Source organism: Aethalodelphis obliquidens, unplaced genomic scaffold (assembly GCF_003676395.1).
Source record: "Aethalodelphis obliquidens isolate GAN/ISIS:26980383/991018 unplaced genomic scaffold, ASM367639v1 scaffold72, whole genome shotgun sequence".
Taxonomy (NCBI): domain Eukaryota; kingdom Metazoa; phylum Chordata; class Mammalia; order Artiodactyla; family Delphinidae; genus Aethalodelphis; species Aethalodelphis obliquidens.
In genome coordinates, this window is record NW_020838016.1 from 4,590,506 (window position 1) to 4,616,232 (window position 25,727).

At 37.0% G+C, this 25,727-nt stretch overlaps 1 protein-coding gene across 4 annotated transcripts in view; it reads left to right on the forward strand.

The window, feature by feature from the left end:
* Positions 1 to 25,410, forward strand: part of NCK1 (NCK adaptor protein 1) — a 91,026-nt gene extending 65,616 nt beyond the window's left edge. For 2 of the 4 annotated variants that reach the window (XM_027091655.1, XM_027091656.1), the window contains exons 3-4: positions 13,626 to 14,338; positions 16,368 to 17,063. In XM_027091655.1, coding sequence (XP_026947456.1) covers positions 13,626 to 14,338; positions 16,368 to 16,562 — 908 coding nt within the window. In that variant the 3' untranslated portion in view covers positions 16,563 to 17,063. Of the gene's footprint in view, positions 1 to 13,625; positions 14,339 to 16,367 lie in introns of all 4 variants that reach the window. The other 2 variants (XR_003429713.1, XM_027091654.1) reach the window with 2 other exon arrangements.
* Positions 25,411 to 25,727: the final 317 nt, after the last annotated feature.

Below are 25,727 nucleotides of genomic sequence, written 5' to 3' on the forward strand. Positions count from 1 at the left end.
TTTCATATCTGAGTTTGATATCTAAGTGATGTTGACCATAAATCAACTAGAAGTGGTATAAAAAGAATATGTTATATCATTGATACAGTGATTTAATATATACCATCAATACAGTATAAAATCTATAGAGTCTTAGAAAGTTGATAGTTATTTTTAAATATATGTGTAGACTGAGAGTCAGGATTTGAGATTTATAATCAAAATATTCCTTTCCTCACTGCCTGCAGTAAGGCAGAATTTATATTTATTTAGCTCTGTAGCTGTTCACCAACCTTTTCCCTGAATGGCCTTGAAAAGTAAGAGGAAACAATATATGTGCTCCTTGTGTGGTAGCCAGAATACCCTTGAGAACAAAAAGGGCACATTGTTTTAGAGAAAGCAGAGAATAATAAAAAGCAGTAATTTATCTTCATATAAATCAAGTGAACAGATAAAAATACAAAAAAATTAAATAAAAACCTGTACTGGAAAGAACATCATTTATATGTATTTAGAATTCCTTTGTTCTGCTCCCAGATATATCACTTATAGGCCATGTGGCCAAGGGTATATAACTTTCCTAATCTTCTGTTCCTTATGTGTAAAGGCGAGAGTTGGGCAAGACCAGATGATCCTGGAAAGTCCCTTCTGACTCTGAAAGTCTTTAGTCCTGGTAAACAACTGATCAGTCTTACATGTGGTATAGAAATCAGGGGAAAGTCCATAAGGGAGAAACTGGTTTTGAAGAAGGAGGAACATAACAGAATTATAGTTCCCTAAAGAATTCGCAAGAATCAGTAATACTTTCTTAGGCCTCATTCTATTGAACGCTTGTTTACTCTGATTTAGATGGAAGGGAAATGACATGCTTAAGGTAAAGACCTAATGATGGAAGTATAACTAGTACATTGAGTTCAGAAATTTATTTGAAAGCTAAAAACTGAGAAACAAGATGAATAGAAACAGACATAAATGTAAAATTCTACATTAAGTTTTTAAAAGGAATTGAAAAAGTTGCTGAGAATTTGTCTTGGCTGCAATTTACATGAGTGAAAGACTTAGTAGGAGCTGCTGTGATAATGTAGGTGCTAAAAAAAATATCTCAACACTCTGTATGATGGCATTGATTCAAATCTACGAGGCACTCAGGTGAAGGGATGCAGTAGTTCCCTAGTGTGTGTGCTGGCCAAATAAAACATGACATCATCTATTCACTTTGGATAAATATACTTTAACAGTGATATTGAGAAACTCAGATGCTTCCAAATACTAGCATCAAGTATATCAAAGGATTTGGAAACCAGGTTACATAAAGAATAGTTATGGGTACAAAGATTTGCCTTAGGGAGAGGACAACTATCGTGTGAAGATGGAATATTTACAGTGCTTAACCAGATTCTTAAAAACTTTTGAGGAGTTAATAGTACATTGTTTTGGTCAAGAAACAGTGCTATAGGAAGAAAGAAGTAAGACTAGTGGATTGGAGTGAGGGGAAAACTATACTAATGCTTTTGGTTTTTTAAACAAAGCTAATGATAAAAATGACTGCCTCAGAGTTATGCACATCCTCAGTGCATATACCTGAGTATTATTTCCCTCCCAACTCTGAAAAAGTAAATGCCAGAAGCACTAGGAGGTAGGAAAGTAATAACCACCATTGATTGAGTGCCTGCTAGGTGCTATGCACTGTGCTGAGTGCTTTACATATAAACTTTAAAAAATTCTTTACAAAACTTTTCTGAGATAGGTACTTACTACACACCACCATTTCACAAACAAGGAAACTGGAGTTTAAAGAAGATTAAATAACTTGACCAAGATCAGATTAACCAGTAAGTAACAGCACTAAAGTTTAAATTTAGGGTCTCTTTTGTTAAGAGTTTCCCTAGTGCACACATTATAACTATAGAGTAGAGAAAAGATTAGAGTCAGATAAGTAATGGATTGAAAAGATTTGATGCAAAAGGGACTGATTAAAATTAGGAGGATTGTGGTGAACTAACTGTGAAGCTGGGAAAAATTTAGAAAAGATAATACATTGATCTGAGGGAGCCTGCTTGTTGTGGAATGATCTAATTGTTGCTGATTATAACGTACTTGAGAAATTAAGAGATACTGATACTTTACATTTGTATAATTTTGTAAAGTACTTTTGCATCTACTCTCTCATTGATAGCATGAGATTGGAAGGACTATTTTTAAGCAGAAACAAAGGGCAATAAACAGGCCCTTCTGGAAGATTTGTAAGCAGGGGAAAAAGCAAGCTATTGATTACGCATGCATTTGTCAGTCATTCACATGATAAACAGGACTTTGTTTTGTACAGAAAACAAATATTCTAAGCTTATATTCTTTCTCTGAACTATTTCTGGCCTCTAAGATTAAAATAGGTTGTTCTGGTGTTTTCCCACTTAGGGCTTTAATTGTTGGGTCTGTCCAAAAATTCTTCACAGTTTTTTTGGACAAGGTTAATTAGTCTTAGACATTATCTTTTTCAGAATCAAAAGAAAAATATTTTTGAACTAGCCTTTATTTTCAGGTTTAGAATTTTATATTTGCTTATGTCAGTATTCAGTTTAATCAGTTTAATAAACACATTGATCATCTGCTGTATATATACAGTTCTAAGTAGTATAGGAAGTACAAAAGATCAGTGAGACATTAAAAATGCTTCTCTCTGGAAGCTTATGCTCTAGTAGATGGGCTTAAAAGACACAGGAAATGCTAGCATACAAGTACCTCAGAAGTACAAGGTGCTGGGGTACTTCAAAAAGGAGAGCTTATAATATCATTGAGGGTGACGATGGGGAATGAAGGATGTTGAAAAACATGAAGCAGAAAGATAAATAAAATAATAAAGTTGTTGTTTGAAATGGCACTTCTTGAATGGGTACATTTTTGAAAGGCAGAAGTTTTAATGAGGTTTTGCTAAGAAACTAACAAGGTAAACTAAGTCATGAAGGTAGAAACATCTAATTCAGGGGATTTAAGTGGCCCATTCTTACTAAAATTTAGGGTAGTTTTAGTGCAGGGCGTTATAGAAAGATGCTTTTGTTTAACATTTACTCTGTGTACTGTACTATTACTTTATTTTATTCAGTTCTCACAACACTCATGGTAAGTGCTGTTTCCTCCATTTCTGAGCTCAGAAAAGTGAAATAGCTTGCTCAAGTTTCCACAGTTAGTAAGAAGCATACCTGGGATTTGAACTCAAAGGCTGTTTAAAGGTCTACACTGTTTTCTATAGTCTATACCAGGGGTGCCCAACCCCTGGGCTGCGGACTGATACCTGTCCGTGGCCTGTTAGGAACTGGGCAGCACAGCAGGAGATGAGTGGCAGGCCAGTGAGTGAAGCTTCGTCTGCTGCTCCCCGTTGCCTGAACCATCATCATCCCATCCACACCACCGCCCCGTCCTTGGAAAAATAAAATTGTCTTCCACGAAACTGGTCCCTGGTGCCAAAAAAGTTGGGGGCCGCTGGTCTATACCATAAGCCTGGAAAGGAAGGCTTGAGGACATTCTAGACAGGGCTGTAGATTCCAGGCAGAGTATTTCTCTTAATTTGTTAGGCAGGAGAGCCACTGTTGGCTTTTGAGCAATAGGGTCATGTGATTGTAGCTGTAATATAAGATTAGACTGGATGATGTGGATGATGGGTTGAAGTGAGATAGATTGGATTAGTAAAAAAAAAAAAACTAGTTAGTGGGTAGTGAAGGCTCAAGCATAACAACATAAGCCTGAACTAGCACATGAATAGTGGAAATGGAAAAGTGTTGGCATAAAGGACATATGGTGACTTTAAGGATTTGATGTGTGAATCTTTTAAGAAAATAATTTTTATGATGTAAAATTCATGAAGTTAACTGTTTTAAAGTGTACAGTTCAGTGGTATTTAGTACATTAACAATGTTGTGCAACTACCACATCTGTCTAATTCCAAACTATTTTCATCACCCAAAAGGAAACCCCATTCCCATTAAACAGTTGTTCCCATTACTCCTTCCCTTTAGTTCCTGGCAACCACTAATCTGCTTTCTGTCCATATGGATTTACCTATTCTGGCTATGTCATATAAATGGAATCATACAATATGTAACCTTTTATGTCTAGTTTCTTTCACTCAGCATACTGTTTTTGAGGTTCATTCATGTTGTAGCATGTATCACCACTTCATCCCTTTTATGGCTGAATAGTATTGAATTATATGGGTATACCACATTTTGTTTATCCATTCATCTGTGGATGGACATTTGGGTCATTTACATCTTTTGGTTATTGTGAATAGTGAAGCTATGAACACTTGTTTACAAGTATTTATTTGAATACCTGTTTTCAGTTCTTTTGGGTATATACCTAGGGATGGAATTATGGTAGTTCTGTGTTCAACATTTTGAGGAACCATCAGCTGTTTCCCACAGCAGTAGCACCATTTTACATTTTGACCAGAGGGGTTCTCCTCATCAACACTTATTTTCCTTTTTTTTTCGTTTGGTTTAATTTGGTTTTATTATAGCCATCCTAGTAGGATGTGAAACGGTATCAGTATTTCATTGTCGGAGTTCCCTGGTGCCGCAGTGGTTAAGAATCTGCCTGCCAATGCAGGGGACATGGGTTCGAGCTCTGGTCCGGGAAGATCCCACATGCCACGGAGCAACTAAGCCTTTGTGCCACAACTACTGAAGCCCGCGCACCTAGAGCCCGTGCTCCACAACAAGAGAAGCCACAGCATGAGAAGCCTACGCACCACAATGAAGAGTAGCCCCTGCTTGCCGCAACTAGAGAAAGCCCTCACGCAGCAACGAAGACCCAGTGCAACCAAAAATAAATAAAATTGATTCTTTAAAAAAAAAAAAAAAAGTTCATACGGTTTTGACTTGCATTTCCCTAATGACTCATGATGTTGAGCATCTTTTCATGTGCTTTTGGTTATTTGTACATCTTCCTTGAAGAATTATTTATTCAAGTCCTTTGTCCATTTTTGAGATAGGTTGTTTTCCGTTTTGTTCTTAGGTTCTAAGAGTTCTTTATATATGTTCTGGATAGAGACCCTTATCAGCATTATGATTTGCAAATATTCTTTTCTAATTCTGTAGGTTGTCTTTTCACTTTCTTGGTAGTGTCCTTTGCACAAGTGTTTTTTATTTTAATGAAGTACAGTTTATCTTTTTTTTTTTTTTGGTGTCAAATCTAAGAATCTGTTGCTATATCCAAGGTCATGAGACTTTTCCCTGTGTTATCTTCTGAGTGTTTTAAAGTTTTAACTCTTATATTTGGGTCATCTATCCATTTTGAGTTAATATTTGTATGTGGTATGAAGTAGGAATCCAACTTCGTTCTTTTGCCTGTGGATATGCAGTTGTCCCAGCATCATTTGTTGAAGAGACTATTCTTTCTTCCATTAAATGGTTTTGGCACCCTTCTCAAGGTCAAAGTCAAAATATATGGAGCAACTGGAATAGAATTGAGAGTTATTTCAGAACTCTCAATTATTTTCCATTGGTCTATTCCTCATTCCTTTTATGCCAGTACTACACTGTTTTGAGTACTGTGGCTTTGTAGTAAGTTTTGAAATTGGGAAGTGTGAGTCCGTCAACTTTGTTTTCCATTTTCAAGTTTGTTTTGGCTATTTGGGATAACTTGCGATTCCATATGAATTTTAGGATCAGCTTTTTCCATTTCTGCAAAAAATAGGGTGTTGGTACTTTGATAAGGATTACATTGAATCTGTGGATCACTTTGGATAGTATAGGCATCCCTTGGTATCTGCAGGGGTTTGGTTCCAGTACCCCCTGCAAATAACCAAAACTCAAGGTTGCTCAAGTTTCTTGTATAAAATGGCATAGTATTTGCATTAACCTACACACATCCTCCTATATACTTTAAATCATCTCTCAATTACTTGTAATACTAATGCAATGTAAATTCTATGTAAATAGTTTCTGGTGCATGGTACATTCACATTTTCCTTTTGGGAATTTTCTGGAGTTTTTTTTCCCCAAATATTTTTGATCTGAGGTTGCTTGAATCCACAGATACGGAACCCATGGATACCGAGGGCCAACTGTATTGCCATCTAAAAATACTAAGTTTTCAAATGCATAAACACAGAATGGGGGCTTCCCTAGTGGCACAGTGGTTGAGATCTGCCTGCCGATGCAGGGGACACGGGTTCGTGCCCCGGTCTGGGAGGGATCCCACATGCTGTGGAGTGGCTGGGCCCGTGAGCCATGGCCGTTGAGCCTGCGCTTCCAGAGCCTGTGCTCCGCAATGGGAGAGACCACAGCAGTGAGAGGCCCATGTACCGCAAAAAAAAAAAAAAAAAAAAACCACAATGTCTTTCCATTTATTTAGGTCTTCTTTAATTTCTTGCAACAATATTTTGTAGGTCAACAATATTTTGTAGTGTTTATTGTATAAGTCTTGTACCTCCTTGATTAAAGTTATTTCTGTGTATTTTATTCTTAATGCTATTAAAAATTGAATTTTAAAAATTTCCTGTGACTTCCCTGGTGGCACAGTGGTTAAGAATCCACCTGCCAGTGCAGGGGACACGGATTCGAGCCCTGGTCTGGGAAGATCCCACATGCTGTGGAGCAACTAAGCCTGTGTGTCATGGCTACTGAACCTACGCTCAAGAGCCTGCGAGCCACAACTCCTGAGCCTACGAGCCACGACTACTGAAGCCTGTGTGCCTAGAGCCTGTGTTCTGCAACAAAGAGAAGCCACCACAATGAGAAGCCCATGCACAATGAAGAGTAGCCCCGCTTGCCACAACTAGAGAAAGCCTGTGCGCAGCAATGAAGACCCAACGCAGCCAGCCTGAATGAATGAATGAATGGAAGGAAGGAAGGGAGGAAGGAGCCCAATAAGGTTTGGGGGGTTAAGAGCACAGGAAAAAAAAATTTCCTTTTCAGATTATTCATTGCTAGTATATAGAAATACACTGATTTTTTTGTGTTTTTGTATCTTTCAACTTTGCTAAGTTATTGGTTCTAGCTTTTTTGTGTGTGAATTCTTTAGGATTTTCTATATAAGATCATGTCATCTGTGAATAAAGATTATTTTACTTCTTCCTTTCCAGTTTGGCTATCTCTTATTTCTTTATCTTGCCTAATTGCTCTGGCTAGCACCTCTCGTACAGTGTTGAATAGAAGTGGTGAAAGAGGGCATTTATGGCTTGTTCTTGATCTTAGGGGAAAAGCTTTCCATCTTTCACTACTGAGTGTGATGGTAACCATGGTTTTTTCATAAATGCCCTTTATTTTGTTGAGGAAATTCCCTTCTGTTCCTAGTTTGCTGACCATTTTTATCATGAAAGGGTGTTTTATCACTTTTATCATGAAAATCCCAAATTGCTACTTGCAGTACTTTTGTGGACATTTGCCAAGGGCAAAAAATTTGAGTTGCTAGCAGAGGTCAAACAAGGTGACCTCTCATTTCAGCTCTCATACTGAAAATCAGTGTCCTTTCTGCAGTTTAATGCCGCGCGCGCACGCCTGCGTGTATGTGTGTGTGTGTGTGTGTGTGTGTGATTTTACTGTTTAAAATGGTGCCCAAGCATAGTGCTAAAGTATTGTCTAGTGTTCCTAAGTGTAAGAAAGCTTTGATTTGCTTTATGGAAAAAATATGTGTGCTAGGTAAGCTTCATTCAGGCATGAGTTTATAGCGTTGTTGGCCATGAGTTCAGTGTCAGTGAGTCAACAATTTATATTAAATAAAGTGTCTTTAAAGAGAAACACACATAACAAAAATGTTGTGAACAGAGTATCCCCTAGAGCAGTGGTTCAGTATGCTAATTAAGTATTCATGGTCACCTTATAGAACAGAACCACCATGAATAACAAAAATTAACTGTTGAGTATATTTATATCTATATGCATACAGGAAAGGATATTGGTCAGTAGTTTTCTTGTGATATCTTTATGTCTTTGGTATCTAGGTAATGCTGGCCTCATGGAATGAGTTATGAAATGTTTCCTTCTCTTTTGGTAGAAGTTTGAGAGAAAAATGTTTGGTAGAATTCAGAAGTCAAGTTATCTGGTTCTGGGCTTTTATTTGTTGAGAAGTGTTGATTACTGATTCAGTCTTTTACTTCAGTCTATCCACATTTTCTGTTTCTTCTTGAGTCATTTTTGGTAGTTTGTGTGTTTCTAGCAATTTTTCTTTTCATGTAGGTTTTCTAATTTATTGGCATATAGTTTGTAGTATTCTTTTATTTCTGTAAGGTTTCTAGTAATGTCCCCACTTCAGTTCTGATTTTAGTAATTTAAGTCTTTTCTCTTTTTTTTCTTGGTCAGTCTCGCTAAAGATTTGTCAGTTTTGATATTTTCAAAGGTTTCATTGCCTCTTTGTTGTTTTTCTGTACTCTTTGTATTTACCTCTGCTCTAATCTTTATTATTTCCTTCCGTCTGCTAGCTTCTGCTTGATCTTTTTTTAGTTCTTTAAGGAGTAAAGTTAGGTTATTGATTTGAGATTGATTTTCTTTTTTAATGTAAGCTGGTACAGCTATAAATTTCCCTGTGAGCACTGCTTTTGCCATAGCCTATAGGTTTTAGTATGTTGTGTTTTCATTTTCATTTATCTCAATGTATTTTCTAATCTCACCTGTAATTTTTTCTTTGACCTACTAGTGGTTTGGGTGTGTTGATTAATTTCCACATATTTGTAAATTTTCCCATTTTCCTTTCTGTTATTGATTCTGAATTTCATTCCACTGTGGTCAGAGAAGATATTTTATATGATTTCAGTTTTGTGGTCTTTTGTTCTATCCATTATTGAAAGTGAGGTATTGAAATCTCCAACTATATCGTAGAACTGTCAATTTATCCCTTTAATTCTGTTAGTCTTTGCTTTATTATATGTCTTGCCGCTCTGTTGTTAGGTGTGTATATATCTATAATTGTTAAATCTTCTTCATGGATTGACTTGTTATCAACATATAATGTCCTTTGTCTCCTGTAACGATTTTTGTCTTAAAGTCTTTTGTTACCATTTTCATGGAATGTCTTTTTGGATCCTTTCACTTTCAAACCTGTTTGCATCTTTGGATCTGAAGTTAGTGTCTTATAGATAGCATAGTGTTGGATCATATTTTTTTAATTCATTCTGCCAATCTTTACCTTTTAGTCCAACATTTCAAGAAATTACTGGTAGGAAAGGCCCTCTGATACTTTGCTGTTTGTTTTTTCTATATGTCTTATACCTTTTTTCCCCTCAATTCTTTTATTACTACCTTTTATAATTGATTTTTTTTCATATCTTAATTGAAGTATAACTGCTTTACAATGTTGTGTTAGTTTCTGCTGTACAACAAAGTGAATCAGCTGTATGTATACATATATCCTCATATCCCCTCTGTCTTGAGCCTCCCTCCCACCCTCCCTATCCCACCCCTTAGGTCATCACAAAGCATCAAGCTGATCTCCCTCTGCTATGCAGCAGCTTCCCACTAGCCATCCATTTTACATTTGGTCGTGTATATATGTCAGTGCTACTTTCTAACTTTATCCCAGCTTCCACTTCCCCTGCTGTGTCCTCAAGTCCATTCTCTACATCTGCGTCTTTATTCCTGCCCTGCCTGCCACTAGGTTCATCAGTACCACTTTTTTTAGATTCCATGTAAGTGCATTAGCATACGGTATTTGTTTTTCTCTTTCTGACTTACTTCACTCTGTATGACAGACAGAGTCCATCCACCTCATTACAAATAACTCAATTTCGTTCCTTTTTATGGCTGAGTAATATTCCATTTGTATATATGAGTGATATCATCTTTATCCATTCATCTGTTGATGGACATTTAGGTTGCTTCCATGTCCTAGCTATGGTAAATAGTGCTGCAATGAACATTGTGGTGCATGTATCTTTTTGAGTTATGGTTTTCTCAGGGTATATGCCCAGTAGTGGTCTGGCTGGGTCATATGGTAGTTCTATTTTTAGTTTTTTAAGGAACCTCCATACTGTTTTCCATAGTGGCTGTATCAATTTACACTCCTACCAACAGTGCAGGAGGATTCCCTTTTCTCCACACCCTCTTCAGCATTTATTGTTTGCAGATTTTTTTGATGATGGCCGTTCTGACAGGTGTGAGGTGATACCTCATTGTGGTTTTGATTTGCATTTCTCTAGTGATTAGTGATGTTGAGCATCTTTTTGTGTGTTTGTTGGCCATCTGTATGTCGTCTTCGGAGAAATGTCCATTTAGGTCTTCTGCCCATTTTTGGATTGGGTTGTTTTTTTGATATTGAGCTGCATGAGCTGCTTGTATATTTTGGGGATTAATCCTTTCTCAGTTGCTTTGTTTGCATATAATTGATTTTTTTATGATGCACATTTTGTTTTGTTCTCATTTCTTTTTCAGTGTGTTTAGTTTTTTTCTTAGTGATTACCCTGTGGATTACAATTAGCATCTTAACTTTTTAACAATCAAGTTTGAAGTAATGCAAATTTAGCTTCAATAGTATACAAAAGTCTGCTCTTTTATAGTTTTGTCTTTATACATTGTGTGCCCATTAACCTAGATTTGAAATTACCGTTTTATATATTTGCATCTTAAATCATATAAGAATAAAAGAGGACTTACAAGCTAAAAATGTAACTGGTTTTTATATTTACAGTGTAGCCACCTTTACCACTGTTCTTCATATGACTTTAGTGACCTTTCCTCTCAGCCTGGAGGACTCTCTTTAGCGTTTTTTGTAGTACAGGTGTAGTGTGACAAACTCCTTCAGTTTTTGTTTACCTTGGGAGTATCTTAACTTCTTCAGTTTTAAAGGACACTTTTGCTGGACATGGAATTTTTTTTTTTTTTTTAACTTTATTAGAGTATAATTGTTTTACAATGGTGTGTTGGTTTCTGCTTTATAACAAAGTGAATCAGTTATACATATACATATGTCCCCATATCTCGTCCCTCTTGTGTCTCCATCCCTCCCACCCTCCCTATCCCACCCCTCTAGGTGGTCACAAAGCACCGAACTGATCTCCCTCTGCTATGTGGCTGCTTCCCACTAGCTGTCTATTTTACGTTTCATAGTGTATATATGGACATGGAATTCTTGATTGATACGTTTTTCTTTCAGCATCAGATTCTACCTTGTCCTTAGGGTTTGTTGTTGCTCCTTATTGTGGTTGTTTTGTTTGCTTGTTTAGTGACTTTTCTAAACTCTTTTTATAAAGTCTGTGTCATTGTGTGATCACACACATCTGTGTTCTTTTGCTTAGTTGTTAGCCAGTGTTTTGAAAGAGTTTTCTTAAACACGTGAAACCAAAAGAAAAGGAAAAAAAAAACCTCTTTCAACACTTAGCCAGGCCATTTGCAACTCTTCCTTAGCCTTTACTTACTGCTTCTTCAGAGCTTGAAGGTCAGCAATAGGTGAAAGCTCAGGGTCTTCTCAGGCCTTTGCTGAACAAGTGCCGGTTCTGGCTATGTGTGTGGCTCTCTTGATTTTCTGGTATACACAGGGGCTTTTCAAAGCCCTTATTACCCCATTTGTGTCCTTACTCAAACTTTTCCTTCCTAGGATTTTTTATCTGTTTCTTATCCTAGTTGTTGTTTCTTCTACCAGTCTGCTGCATCAATTAAATGATTTCAGCAGAAAACATCCTAGCCCTGGGAATGCTCCAAGTCAGGTGAAACCAAGGCAAGTCATTGTGCCGGTCCTTCAGGTAGCTTCCAGATAGGTTGAAACGCACAATTACAATTCTTTGTGAATAAGATCTGTATTGTTCTGTCTGGCATTAGGAGTTCAGTTTGCTATCCTCACAGCCACCACTGATTTGGGATTTAAGAGATATTAGGCAGGCAGCTTAAAATGCTACAGTGCTCTCTTACTACAAAGCAGCAGCTTCTTTATTCCCTAAGCTTAGCTAGTTTTTATAAGTTTTTTACTAGATTCTGGAGTTCCGCAAAAGTTGATTTTGACGGTATTCGCCAGCTCATTGATTACTCTTTTGGAGGGATGGAACCCTAGAGTTCCCTGCTGTGCCAGAAATCCCTGATGTATGAATTTTTCATGATGATGATACATCATTAACCAGAAGGAAGGAAATTGGGAGGGAGGGAGTTAGTTGATTTATGGATCTTGGAGAGGTTATTTTTATTTGGACATGGAGGTTGTATTTGAGGTGCTGATGGTACATTCATTCTGTAGATGTCTAGTGACATTTGGAATTGTAATGCTTGAATTCCAGCTTAGAGCTACAAAGAGACCTTGGAACCTTCTATACAGAAGTTATAGAAAGTGAAAGTGTATGATTTCCTTGAAGCAGAGGCTAAGTCCAAGCATGGCATCTTGGGAAACACTTTCAACAAAGGAATCATTCACTTGTTCTTTCAGCAAACATTCACTTTGTTCCTGCTACTAGTATAGTTACTGCTAAGTGCTGGAGATACAAGGTAATAAGATCCAGCTTACTGCCCCCAGGAAACTCACTCTTATTAGATGGACAAGTAAGCAAGTACAATCCAATTTTATAACAAGGTTTAGAGGAACCCAGACAGAGGAACACAAGAATATTTAAACAGGTCAGTAGGGAAAACAGGAGACTCTCGGGGAAATTAAAGAAGGAGAAAATGTTGTACAGAGTTATCTGTGATCTTGGTTGCTGTATAGAGAGTTTGAAAAGACCGAGGGCTCTAAAAGGGACTAATTTGGCAGTGAAGAGATGACAAATTGAGTAGTTTTGGTGGAGATAGAGAACCAGATTATAAGGCGTTAGGAGTGAGTGAGTGGTGAAAAAGTTGAAGGAAAAAGGGAAGACAGTTTTATAAAGAACGATATAGTTAAAGAACAATAGCAGAGTTGAAGTAACTTTATTTTGGAATAAAAGCGATCTAAATGTGTTTTTAGACAATAGAAGGGAGTGAGTGGGAGGGGAACAAGGATGGTCAAGAGTCCCAAAAAGAGGCAGGAAAGATGGTAGGTATTAAGAACCCAGAAGGATCAGAGGTTGGGAACTTGGGAGAAGAAAAAGAGTAAGGGTAATGAGAAAGAATTTTGAGATAGTGAGAAAGTATTTGAGAAATTTTACCTAGGAATGCCTTAGTTTTCAAGTGAGCAGCGGTGAAAATGCCTGACTAAAGTTGCTGTAGCATACATTTGTGATGATAGTACCATTTGGTTATTTTTTTCATTCTTTTAACAAATATATATTAAGCATCTCCTGTGTACTAAGCACTGTATGAGATCCTTGGGATTATATCCATGAACAAAGTCAGCAAAAGTCTCTGCTGCTGTGGATATATTATTTTAAAATAAACATGAGGTAAAATAAATAGAGCAACCTGGGTCTTGGGAACTAAGAAAGCAAATGGGAGGATTACCTAGACTTAACTACAATTTTATATTGCATGTAAAATTGTGATTTAAGTTACTATTTTATTTCTATACAGCAAGTTAATAGAATCTCAGTTAATAAAGTAAGACAAGAAGAATATGGGTTTGCTGGAGCCTTTATAAGTCGTGAGGATGTAAAGAAAAAAAGAGTGAGAGGGAGGGAAAAAGGAAGGAAGGACGGAATTTGTTATCTTAGTTAAAAGGCTTGAAGGAATTACAGAATTGAAGATACTTTCTTAATAATGAATAAATTGGTGTTTTTGATTATCATTATTTTATATTCTCATTACCCTTTTTTATTTAAACAGGCATTGGAAAAGTGAAAAGAAAACCTAGTGTGCCAGATTCTGCATCTCCTGCTGATGATAGCTTTGTTGACCCAGGGGAACGTCTGTATGACCTCAACATGCCTGCTTATGTAAAATTTAACTACATGGCAGAGAGAGAGGATGAATTGTCATTGATAAAAGGGACAAAGGTGATCGTCATGGAGAAATGCAGTGATGGGTGGTGGCGGGGTAGCTACAATGGACATGTTGGATGGTTCCCTTCAAACTATGTGACTGAGGAAGGCGACAGTCCTTTGGGTGACCATGTGGGTTCTTTGTCAGAGAAATTAGCAGCAGTCGTCAGTAACCTAAATACTGGGCAAGTGTTACATGTGGTACAGGCTCTTTACCCATTCAGCTCGTCCAATGATGAAGAACTTAATTTTGAGAAAGGCGATGTAATGGATGTTATTGAAAAACCTGAAAATGACCCTGAGTGGTGGAAATGCAGGAAGATCAATGGAATGGTTGGTCTGGTGCCGAAAAACTATGTTACCATTATGCAGAATAATCCATTAACCTCAGGTTTGGAACCATCGCCTCCACAGTGTGATTACATTAGGCCTTCACTCACTGGAAAGTTTGCTGGCAATCCATGGTATTATGGGAAAGTCACCAGACACCAAGCAGAAATGGCATTAAATGAAAGAGGGCATGAAGGTGATTTCCTCATTCGTGATAGTGAATCTTCGGTAAGTTGGATTTCAAAGGTAAATGGAAATAGAACTCTGAGTATTAAAAAAATAAATAGAAGATTAGAGAAGTTAAGTGGCTTCCCTAAAATTAACCAGGTAGTATATTTGTTAAAATATGTAAAGTTTCTTAGTGAAAGTCAGTGTTCTTTCCAAGTGTATTTATTTTTAGTAATATATAGCCCTACCCTGGATTATTTAAATGCCTTGTCCTAGTACTGTTGGTTTTGCCTTCCTGAAATATTTTCTTTTGCATTAAACTGAAAAATGGAGAAAATTGAACACTGGTTTCTTCACTGAGAGTAAAACAATGCAGTAGACTAAACTGGGAAAACATTTCTTAAATTGCATAATGGATACACTGTCATCCTTACAATAAAGGAAATCCCTGAATTTAAAAAATTGATATTTGGTTTTTTTATAAATTGCTTGTTTGGACGTTGGAATACACTATTACATACCTCAGAAACCCATTTGAACATGCACTCTGTATTTGAAGTGCATTTGCAATACAAGATAAATTCTGTTCCAATACTAGTAAAACAATAAAACTGTAAAACCATAAAAATTGAATAAGAAAATAGTTTTGTGGGCTCTTTTGGGTACTATCTAGGATTTTAGAATTTGACAATACTCATTTCCCTTAAAAATGGCCTTTATTTTTCCTTGATAAAGGATATCACTACTTTTCCATGAGTAGTATTGGCTTTTTTTGTGTATATGTATTTGTACAAAAGTTAGTGTATGATTGTATAGAAGGTTGAAAGAAAGAAAGAAGACCTATCTGTTTGAGTGGTGTGTGTGTGTGTTTAAGGGGTGAGGGGTGGGAAAGATGAGAGGGCGAGATTGAAATTAATTGAACTGCCTGATGTGAAGTTCAGGAAATGGGGGCCTGTACATAACCCCTCAGAAGGAGAAGGTGATTTATGATAGGGAAGAGTGGTGGGATTTGTTTTCTGTTAGGTGCCTGACCTGGCCCTACTTTCTAGGACAAGCAGTGGGCAGAAGGATTAGAAGGGAGTGACCCTGGAGTGGGTGGTAAATAACCATAAGATGTTTCCAAGAAACCCACTGTTTGAAACTTTGGCAGTAACTGTATAAGAGGTTGATATAGACTATTCAGAAGAGTGTGAGGTTAAAAAAAAAAAAACCTAAAACTTGATTGCAAAATACTGTGTATTTTCTTGTGGGTAATTAAGCATAGATATTATCCAAAATATACCATTACTTTTAGTAGTCGAATTTTTAAAGTAGAGGTCTCAAATAGGCATATTTCATTTGACCTGCACAGTGTTTTTAAACATTTGAATTCATTGTCAGTTTTTAAATATTGGGAGATTTAGTATAAGAATTTAGACATCAGATTTCCCTTTTAAAATTGGAAGGCCTATCAATGTTGAGCCGTATTCCTACAAGGCAACAATTGGCAGTTAAGTGGCCACCTCCTTTAGATTGGCCATGTACTGTTGTTTCCCCCTATATAGCCACCCTGGCCATTGTTTACATTTCTTTTTTGCCCCTTATAGGCATTTGAGTTTATGATCTCTTATTAGAGTTTAAATTAGTTCTCATTTTTGTGTCCTTCATCTTTGAGATTTCAGAGTATTTACTCTGTAAGACAGCTACTGTTAGCTACTAATTGAAAAGGGGTGGATGTCTTGGATTTTCTCCTATGTTTCTCCAGTAGTTTGAATGGAGAGAAGATAGTTTTTATGCTTCAGATGTTAAACTAAAGGATTTGCCCTGGTGTTAGGTAGAGCATAATAGTTAAGAGACTTAAGAGTCTGGCTGCTTCGATTTGAATCCTGGCTCTTTTGTTAACTAGATGGATGATCTTAGGCAACTCAGCTTCTCTTCAGCCTTGATTTTTTTTTCATCTGTAAAATGGGTTTGTTTTGAGGCATAAAGGAGATAATTCATGTAAATAATTTAGTATTGTGCCTAGTACTTAAAGTGCTCACATTTTAGCTGTTACTAGTTTAATATAAAAATGCTAATAGATGTCTTTCAAAATTTTTTTCTCTTTTAGCCAAATGATTTTTCAGTATCACTAAAAGCACAAGGGAAAAACAAGCATTTTAAAGTCCAACTAAAAGAGACTGTCTACTGCATTGGGCAGCGTAAATTCAGCACCATGGAAGAACTTGTAGAACATTACAAAAAGGCACCAATTTTTACAAGTGAACAAGGAGAAAAATTGTATCTTATCAAGCATTTATCATGATACTGCTGACCAGAAGTGACTGCTATACAGTTGTAATTCGTCATGTGAAGACTGAGAAAATATCAGTCCAGTCATGCTTGATTGGAAATTGCTGTTTCTAACTCTATATGAAAATTGACTATAATACATAAGTATTTTTATTATAACTCAGTTCATTCATATATACTACATATGCCAAACATCTGCATAGAGCAATTCCTTATCCTTGGTCTTCTGTTTTATTTTTTTTTTTGCTCTTTTTCTCTTCGCTTCTAATATTAAGGTTTTATATTTTGAAAAAATGATGCAAATCGAAAGTCTTTATATGGAAGAATTTCTTTATTGCCTTTCCTTTATTTCCTTGTAAGGGCACCACCTTAGTTACTTCTGCAATGGTTCTCTTCATATAAAATTATTATATCAATTATATCAATATATGGCATATGCTAAAATAAATTTCTTGGAGAGTTGTTAATCTTTTCTGTGACTAAATAGCAATAATAAATGGAAAATTAGAAATTATTTTCAGGTATTATATTTGTCACAAGCCATTGTAAATATCAAGTATGTTGTGTCTGTCATTATTTTCCAAAATTCGTTTGTTTTCAGTGTAAAGCAAAACATACGGGACATAGGTTAGAAAACATATCTTGTACAATTTAAATTTACAACTGTTGGAAACAAAAATCTGTAAATTCCTAAGTTTTTTTTTGTTTTTTTTTGGTGCTTCTCTCTCATCTGGTTATTCAAGAGAACAAAACAGTCTCTGAGATATTTAGCTTTTCAAACTGTAAATGGATGCTCTAGTGTTATTTTTTTCCCCTAGTGTTATTTTACCAAAGCATCTTATTTTTGAATATGTTATATCTGTGTCAATATGAAAAAAGCTATGGCCAAAGTTTGAAGAAGTAAGAGGCAATGAGATACTTGGTTCTCCCCAACCCCACCAAAAAAAAAAATCAATAATTATCAGGCATAGTATTTCTACTATTCTCATTTTCTTCTTTCAGCTTTGAATTTTATTGACTGGGACACTAAAATTGATGTATACCTGAGGAAAAGATGTGATGTGCTAATGGTAAGGGAAAATTATTTTTAGAATCTTATATTTTCAGATGCTTCTATTAAGTTTTTGTTTATCAAGCAGAAGTTTGGGTGTATGGATGAGAGGCTACTGTAGCGTATTTAATCTATTTCTATACATCACAGAAGAAAACCAGTTATACTTTATGGTCACAGCTTTTCCCCCCACTATAAATTCTGGAGATTTAATTTAAGCAAAGTACTTTCAATATTTTAATAGAAAATACTTACTAAAACCACATAACTTAGTAAATAGTAGAAAGTCATGAGATTTTAAAAAATTTCCCCAATGCTGCCTACGCAAATGAATGTTTCCATTCTTTAATATGTTATGAACAGACATTTAAGACACCAGAATTACTGATTCTAAAATTGAAGTTGTCTAATTCATGAGGTTTTTGACTTTGGTTTTTTTAAGTTTGTTTTATTTTAAATGTTTTTTTAATTCTCTAAATCTTCAGATCATTTAAAGACTTACATTGCCACTGGGTGGCAGCCCTGACTTCTCTCACTAAGCAATAGGAGTTAGCAAATATAGACATTGTACAATTTTCTGTCTTCATTACATCTGCTTTTAAATCCTTTTAGTTCATATTTCATTATCTTTCTCAGCCCCCTTTGTTTATTAAGATGATTATTAGTAGGCAAGTTTAATGGAAACAAAAGTCATGTATTCTTACCTTTTTTGCTGTAAAATCACTTGAATATAAATTGAGGAAAATAGTTTTAAAGTAGTTGTAAAATGACTAGGTAGCAAACATCTTCTTAATCTTAAACAAACATTTGATGATGCTTTCTTTTTATTTTCCACCTCTTTGTGGTCCCCACCCCCCAGTCTTCCTTATTTAAAAAATGGATTATTTGTTTAAAAAAAAGGAGAGGAGCAACTCAATTACTACTTTGTATCACAGACATGAGCTATTTATAGCAAACCCTGCAGAGCTGATGTTAAGGATTTTGAGAAAGTAGCTAGGAATGGAGTAGCACTGGAAGCAGAATGCATATTTCTGTGCCATAATTAGATTTATAATAACTAGGGAATTCCTAGATAGTCCTTGTGTGCCAATAATAGCTATTGTGTGCTCCTCCTATTATGTGATGAAACCTCACTGGGAACTACTTAATTTTCTACTTCAACATTTTATCAATTTTTTAAAAGTCTTAAAACCAATCTTTACATCAATGACTGTTTTTTAAAAGCATGAATTAATTTTCTTAAGAACTAGAACCATCTTAGAAAACATCAACATAGCTAGCTAGTAGCAGGACTTGTATTAGAAACCTTATTCCCAGCCTGATACACTCTATATTGTGACACATTGGCTTCTCTGTGCTTGTTTTTAGACAAGGAGGAAAGTCCTGGGAAGAGCAGTATTACAGTAGTTTTCTTCCATCTGTGAGGAGATGCTTAACTATCAATTTAAATATTCATAACACACATAACCCTGCCCAACCCACTTCTACAAATAACTTCTCCAAAATCTTGGAAGAAGGTTTTTCAGAACTTTATATAAACTCAGTAACAAAAAGCTATTGCTGCTGTATCTGTTATTTGGTCATAAGTCCTTAAGTTCAGCTGAATACATATTCACAAACATATATTACACGTCTTTGACTATACACGGTAACACAGGCACCTGGCACTATTAAAGATGGTGTGTCACAGACATATCACTTAAAATCAGAAGGCCTTAAGTGCAATCAACTGCCATTGCTGGAAGAATAAAAAGCCTAGCAGATGAGCAACTTGGATTGTTAGAATGATGTTATCCTCATAGATATGTGGATAGATCAGTGGCACATAAGTTATCTCCAGTGTTAATGCTTTAATTCTATCATCTAATCCAGAGATTGCGAGAAGCAGGGCCACTACTGTCTGTGTAGGTACATTGTGAGAATTAGGAAAAGGCACCTCTTCTCTGGGCAAGCCCGGCCACTTTTTTTGCTGTTGAGAAGTCCAAAACTCACCACCACTACCCTTCTCCCATCTTGCAAGGTGCCCTGTTCAGGATACAGCCAATACAGTTCAACCCACAATGCTTAAAAAAGTAATGGTTAACATTTTAAAATTGGGAGATTTCACATAAAATCCAGAGTTCTGCTTTCCCCTGAAAAATGAGAAGCTGATAATACTAAATTTGAATTCCCAGAAGGCATCAGATGGTATGGATGCTTCCCTTATTTTTACCAATGCATATGGTTAAAAACAAAATTAAAAGTGTAAAAAAGGCTCTTTCCCAGCCTTTATTCCCCCTTAGTTCAAGTCTCCAAATGTAGTTACTGTTACTCCCTGTTTTTCCTATAACTTGGAGTTATCTGGAAACTTACCATTTTGCAGAAATGCTTCAGGTGCAATGTCCAAATCAATAAATTAGGAATGTAGCATTTCAGCATGCTTTAACTTTTCCACTTTAATATTTTGCTAGAAGAAAAGGAAATCCTTTGTAATCCTGTATTTATATACATCCTTTAACTGTTTTCGAATGGCTTCACAACTGAGGTTGCTTCTAACTTAAAGTACATTTGATACAGGATAGATGACATCCTCATTTTATGTTTTGAACAGCATCCAGTGAACTTTTTGAAAATGCCATATTACTGCTTCTGGGGAAAACCTGTATTTTATTCTACTGCAAGGCAAGGTAGGAAGCTCCTCTCTTCTGATAAACTGGTTCTATTGGTTTAGCAAGTTTATATGACTCAACTCTGTCATCTTCTAAACTCTTACAGACCAAGCATGCTGTGCATACTCCACACCCTAGTTTTTTGCTGTTGACCTAAAACCAAATGACCAAAGAAATATATTTTTCTTGTTTACTAATGAGGGGTTCTTGTGATTTGAAAGTATACAGTTTGCTGAGACTTGTTTGTTTAATGAGTAGAACATAAACTGGGCTTGGTGAGGTTTTGAAGAGCAGGAGGAGGAGTTTTTGTTATTATTGGCGGTGTTCACGAAGGTAAATGTTTTAAACCACAGTGTCTTTTTGAGGGTATGTTTGTTGGCTGGAGCACTTTCATTATCTCAAATACTTCAGAATTGGCCTGATGCCTACAAAGGATTCACACAAACTTTTAATTTACCAATTGGACTGGCTGATTTTCTAAATGTTTCCACTCAAATTACTTTTTTAAGCTGTTTTTAAAGCTTCAGGGAAAGCTGGTCTCAGTATTTTGAAATAATGTTGCAAATTTTATTTGTAGTTATAACTACAAAGAAGACAAAGAGTACTCAATTTCCTCTCCATGTTTTCTTGTACCTCGGTGGAATGATAATGACTCTCGAACAGGAAGACAAGCATAAATAGACAATTAAGAATAGACATCTAAGGTAGTTAAGGTATTTAGTTGCTTTAAATCTCTAGGCTCAGAAGCTATGTAGAACATTTGGAGATAGCTTTCAGGAAATTATGGAGACAGGTGGAGTCCAGAATGAGACTAAAGTGTTGTCTGTTTTAGGTTAAATACCGGAATGGTTATTAAATTTGTTTTTTTTTTGAGCATTTGTAGAAGAAATTAGTGATCCCTGAATAAGCATGTCTTTTCTTGGAACAAGTAATGCCAAACATTTACTTCTTTTGATATGGTTTCTAGACTGTAGATAAGGGGGATGTTGTAGAAGAAAACAAGTACTGATTTCATCAGCGCATATGCTAATCACTTGGCGTCAAGATGAGAAAAATACTTTTTGAATGGTTATATCTATGTATATGGTTTTGTGTCTTTGTTTTGCTTTTGGAGATACTTGTCCTTCAACCAACCATCCAACCACCTCATGTCAAATGTTTGATTGCGTAGGTGCCAGACTGTTCTAACCTAGCAAAATGATAGTGAAGAAAATGGACAAATTTGTCCAAAAACTGTCCTAAAACTTTCATTTCTAGTGATGTAATGCCTAATGGAGAAGTGCTATGAAGAAAAAACAGAGCAAGATGAGGAGGTCGGAGAGTGAGAGTGGGGTGTTAATTTATATAGGATGGTTGGAGGCCTCATAAAACAGACTGAGCATATTGTGTGCTTCACTTAATAGAATCAGTGATGACTAGGATTAAACCAGTGAATGACTGAAAATACAGCAATCAAAATCATTTGAAAATTATTAAGATCTTCACTATATTACAGAGCATTGTTTCTGGTTTTCAAATTTTAGAATTGAATAAAATGGTATTTGTTTTATTTAAACACGGAACTTTTAACTACAAAGGACTATTCTGAATAAGGCTTGATTCTACATCTTAAGAGAAGTTGTTGGGAAATGTCACAGAAAAGAATCAGTTATAACTACAGGAAGGAGGGCAGTTTGACAGACTTAAGGGTTTTAATTCATCACCCCCTAAGGAAAGAATTGAGGTTAAGGGAGGTTAAATTCCTGATGTTCTGCACTGGTGCCAGACAATAAACGAGGCAGGAAATTGAAGAAGAAAATAACGTTCAGAGGAGGTTGAAAAAGGGCTGTAAGAACCCTGAAAACCAGAGCTTGAAAGTGTGTGAAAGTTACATCTGGAGCAGACTCAGTGGAAGCGGGAGTTAGAAAAATCTATGACAAGGAGAATTCCACTGTTTAAATACACTGTGTTACTTCCAGAAAAAAAATATAATAGTAATAATTTAGACAGTGGGTTACAATTAAATGTCAGATGTGCTAAAACACAGGACAGATATTTAGGAATCTTGGTAAAGGGAAGAGAACTATTTTGTGTTAAGTAGAGGAAGGAAGGGTTATTGCAATTAACTGACCACGTGGTCTGTGCCAGGGCACCAGGACCTACCCTGCATTTGCACAACCCTAAGAGTGAGTGCCTGAAATTTTGCACCCTTGGTGCCTCCCTTGCTTCATTCTAGTCCCAGCCCTGTGGGGCTCAGAGGGCTCGGGATTCTCTTCCTTGACCATCAATCTCCTTTTCCTTCCCCACTCTTTACTTTTCCACAAAAACCTTTAACTCCTTGCTTTTCTTTCTGTAATTAAATATTCAAGCTGCAAATAGTGTAATAGGAAAAAAAATTCCTATTTCTAGACTGTACTTCTTTATGATAGAAAATAGCTTTGTTCTTCCAGCTGTTCATCTTCAGGCATAGGTGACTGATCATCTTCAACTCTGGAAGGCCGTGGAAATTAATCTGAGAAGTGCAGCGGAAATTAATCTGAGAAGTGCAGCAACAGGTTAGAGGACAGTTTGGTTTTGGCATGTTGCATTGACAAAATATCACAACCAGCTGATGAGAAAGTGTAGAAAGAGAAGTTCCTCAAAGCCAGAAGAGAAAGGCAAGATCAGAGTCGGGGATCCAGGCAAGGGTAGGGGCTAGCAAGTGAGGCACAGCCCTTCAGAGGTTCTCACCCAGTGGCATGGCCCATGCAGAGGTGGATCGTCTGAGTTCCTTGTTGATTCATGGACCAGTCCTGAGAGGAACTGCCATTCAAAAGCTTGTGGCAGGCAGGTAGCATTACCCCTCAGTGCCCCTAGAGGTGTGCTGAGCCCAGGTCAGAGACTTTCTGCAGTGGCTTGTGAAGGATTGGCAGGCAGTACTGCCTTGTCAACATGGCAACATGTCATGTCAACATGTCATGACAAGTGACAACATGGCTTGTCACTTGTCAAGTGCTGGGCGGGGGCATCTTGACAGGGACCCATGCCCAGGTTGAGCTATCTTAACACCTCAAGGTTTGGTGAACAACTCTCCTTCCTCCCCCATCACATAACTAAATGAGTCTTGTTCTTTCTCCCATTTTCTGTTTACTTTCCTTTTCCTTTTCATCCTCAGTCTGTTTTCCCCTCAACTTTTCCATCCTTGGGCCTTCCCATGCCATTCTCCCAGTTGGAATGCTTAACTGCAAGCACATCTTTCCTATCCAAATCTAAACGGGTACATCCTTGGAATTCCATATTGAGGATTGTCCGTTCTCTAAAGCCTTTGCTGATCTCCTAGATCACTAACTCTTTTACGTCCCTCAGACACATTGTGAGCCCTCCTTCGGTACTAATTGGGAGGTAGTAAGGTGAGTGAAAAGAACTTGGAGTTAGGCAGATCTCTGTTGGAATTCCTGTCTCCATCCCTGACTGGCTCTGGGATCTACAGTAAATAAACTTCAGATGTGTCCTCATCTGAAAAGTTGGGAATCAAATTTTATCAATACCTTGCAAGTCTGTCGTATAATATATGGAAATGTGTATAGAGTGCAGGGATCAAGGAGAGGATGCAGCAAGTGTCCTTGACCTTGATGTAGTTAAAAGATATACAGCGAATACTTATTGTATATTTACTTTGCCAGATTCTGTTCTAAGTGTACCATTTCATATAATCCTCACAACAGCCCTACGAATTAGGTACTATTACAGTTGTCTCCAGTTTACAGAGGAGGACATTAAAACATTGTTTAAAAGACTTGGCGAAAAAAACACAGTAAGTGGCAGAGCACCAATACCAACCCAGACAGTCTGGCTCCAGAGTCCATGCTTTTAATGACCACCCTCTAATAGGTGTCACCAACTGGAAGCTTTTTTTGCTGATCCAGGGGCCAAAGTGAAAGATGGGCAGCCCACAAAGGGCCAGCCAGTCAGAGCAAATAAACCCTAATGTATTTATTGTTAATATTATTAATATAACAAATGGTTAATACAGCATTTGTGAAGACCTACTGTGTCCTTGGCACTGTGCTAATGTGCTTTGTCTACATTCTTTAATTCCCACAAATATTATGCAAGACATTGTTTTATAAAAATGACGCTCATAGAGTTGCTTTCTTCCCCTTCACATCAAAAGAGCACTACTTTTCCCATCCAATCCTCAGCCTATAACTATCTAGCTTCTGATCCAAGTTCTCCGCTGAAACTCCTCTTACTGAGATTACAAATGACCTCTAGGTGATGTAAATCCAGGAGACATTTTTTGATAATTTACTCAGTGACTCTTTTCTGCACCCCCCCTGGTGATCACTCCATCCCTCATCATTTCCAGGACCATAGTTTGTTCCAGGACGACCTCTCTGACCTATTTATTCCCCCTATATCTTCCTATGTCATTTTGCTTGTGCTGGTCCTTTAAATGCAGGTCTTCTCCTGGAGCGTATCCACACGTCTCTTTAATCTACATACTCTCCCTGAATGTTCTCACCCACTTGCTGGTCTCAGCTACCAATGAAATGCTGAATGTAGGGGAAGTGGTGCCATACCCTGACACTCATAAACTGAGACAAAGATCATTTGAATATTGGAGACTGCCCCTGCCCATATGAGCACCTCAAAGTCGAGTGTATCAAACTGAACACATGCAGCCTTTTTCTGTACCATTCCCAACCCTGCCTGCCCTGCTCCCACCCCACCTCCTTAACATTATTTATGTTGGGATGCTGTCATCCACCTAGTTATTCAAACGAACGTGAAAATCATGTTTGCCTCCTCCTCCGCCAATCCACTCAACATCTAGGAGCTGTCAATTCTACCTCCATCATTTGAATTTAGTCACTTCTCTCTACAGACATGGGAAAACCTAGTGGAAGCCAACATCTCTCAACTGGCTGACCCACATCCCTCCCTTCTGGCCCACCTGCCTCCAGTCTGGCCGCTTCCACGATTTTCTCTACCCTAGTCATAAATTTTTTAAAGCTCAAATACAGGGAATGACAGATTAGATTTGAGCTTTTAACCATCATTGCCTCAGGATAAACTCTGAGCTCCTCAACAAGGCATTCAAAGCTCTCTCTTGAATCCTGTTTTTGTCTACCTTCGAGCCCCATTTCTTGCCACTCCAACCTTGCTCTCCAGTTGCATCAAACTTATCGTGGTTTCCCAAACACGCTATGGCTGGCTGACTGATTTTTTTCAGCATTTAATACTCAGCCCAAAGTCACCTCCAAGAAGTCTTCTTTGAACCCCCAGGCTGGGTTAGGTGTTTCTCTTTAATGCTCCTTTATTCCCTTGTGAATATTTCTGTCACTTCATTTTCAGTATTGATTTGTGACTATTCTCATGTCCATTTTCTCCACTAGGTTTTGGTTGAGGGCAGGAACTATCGAATTCCCAGGATCTAGTACATAATAAAAGCCCTTAGTGAATGTCTGTTGAATGAATAAATAAGTAACTTTCCCAAGGTTATATTGCAAATAAATTC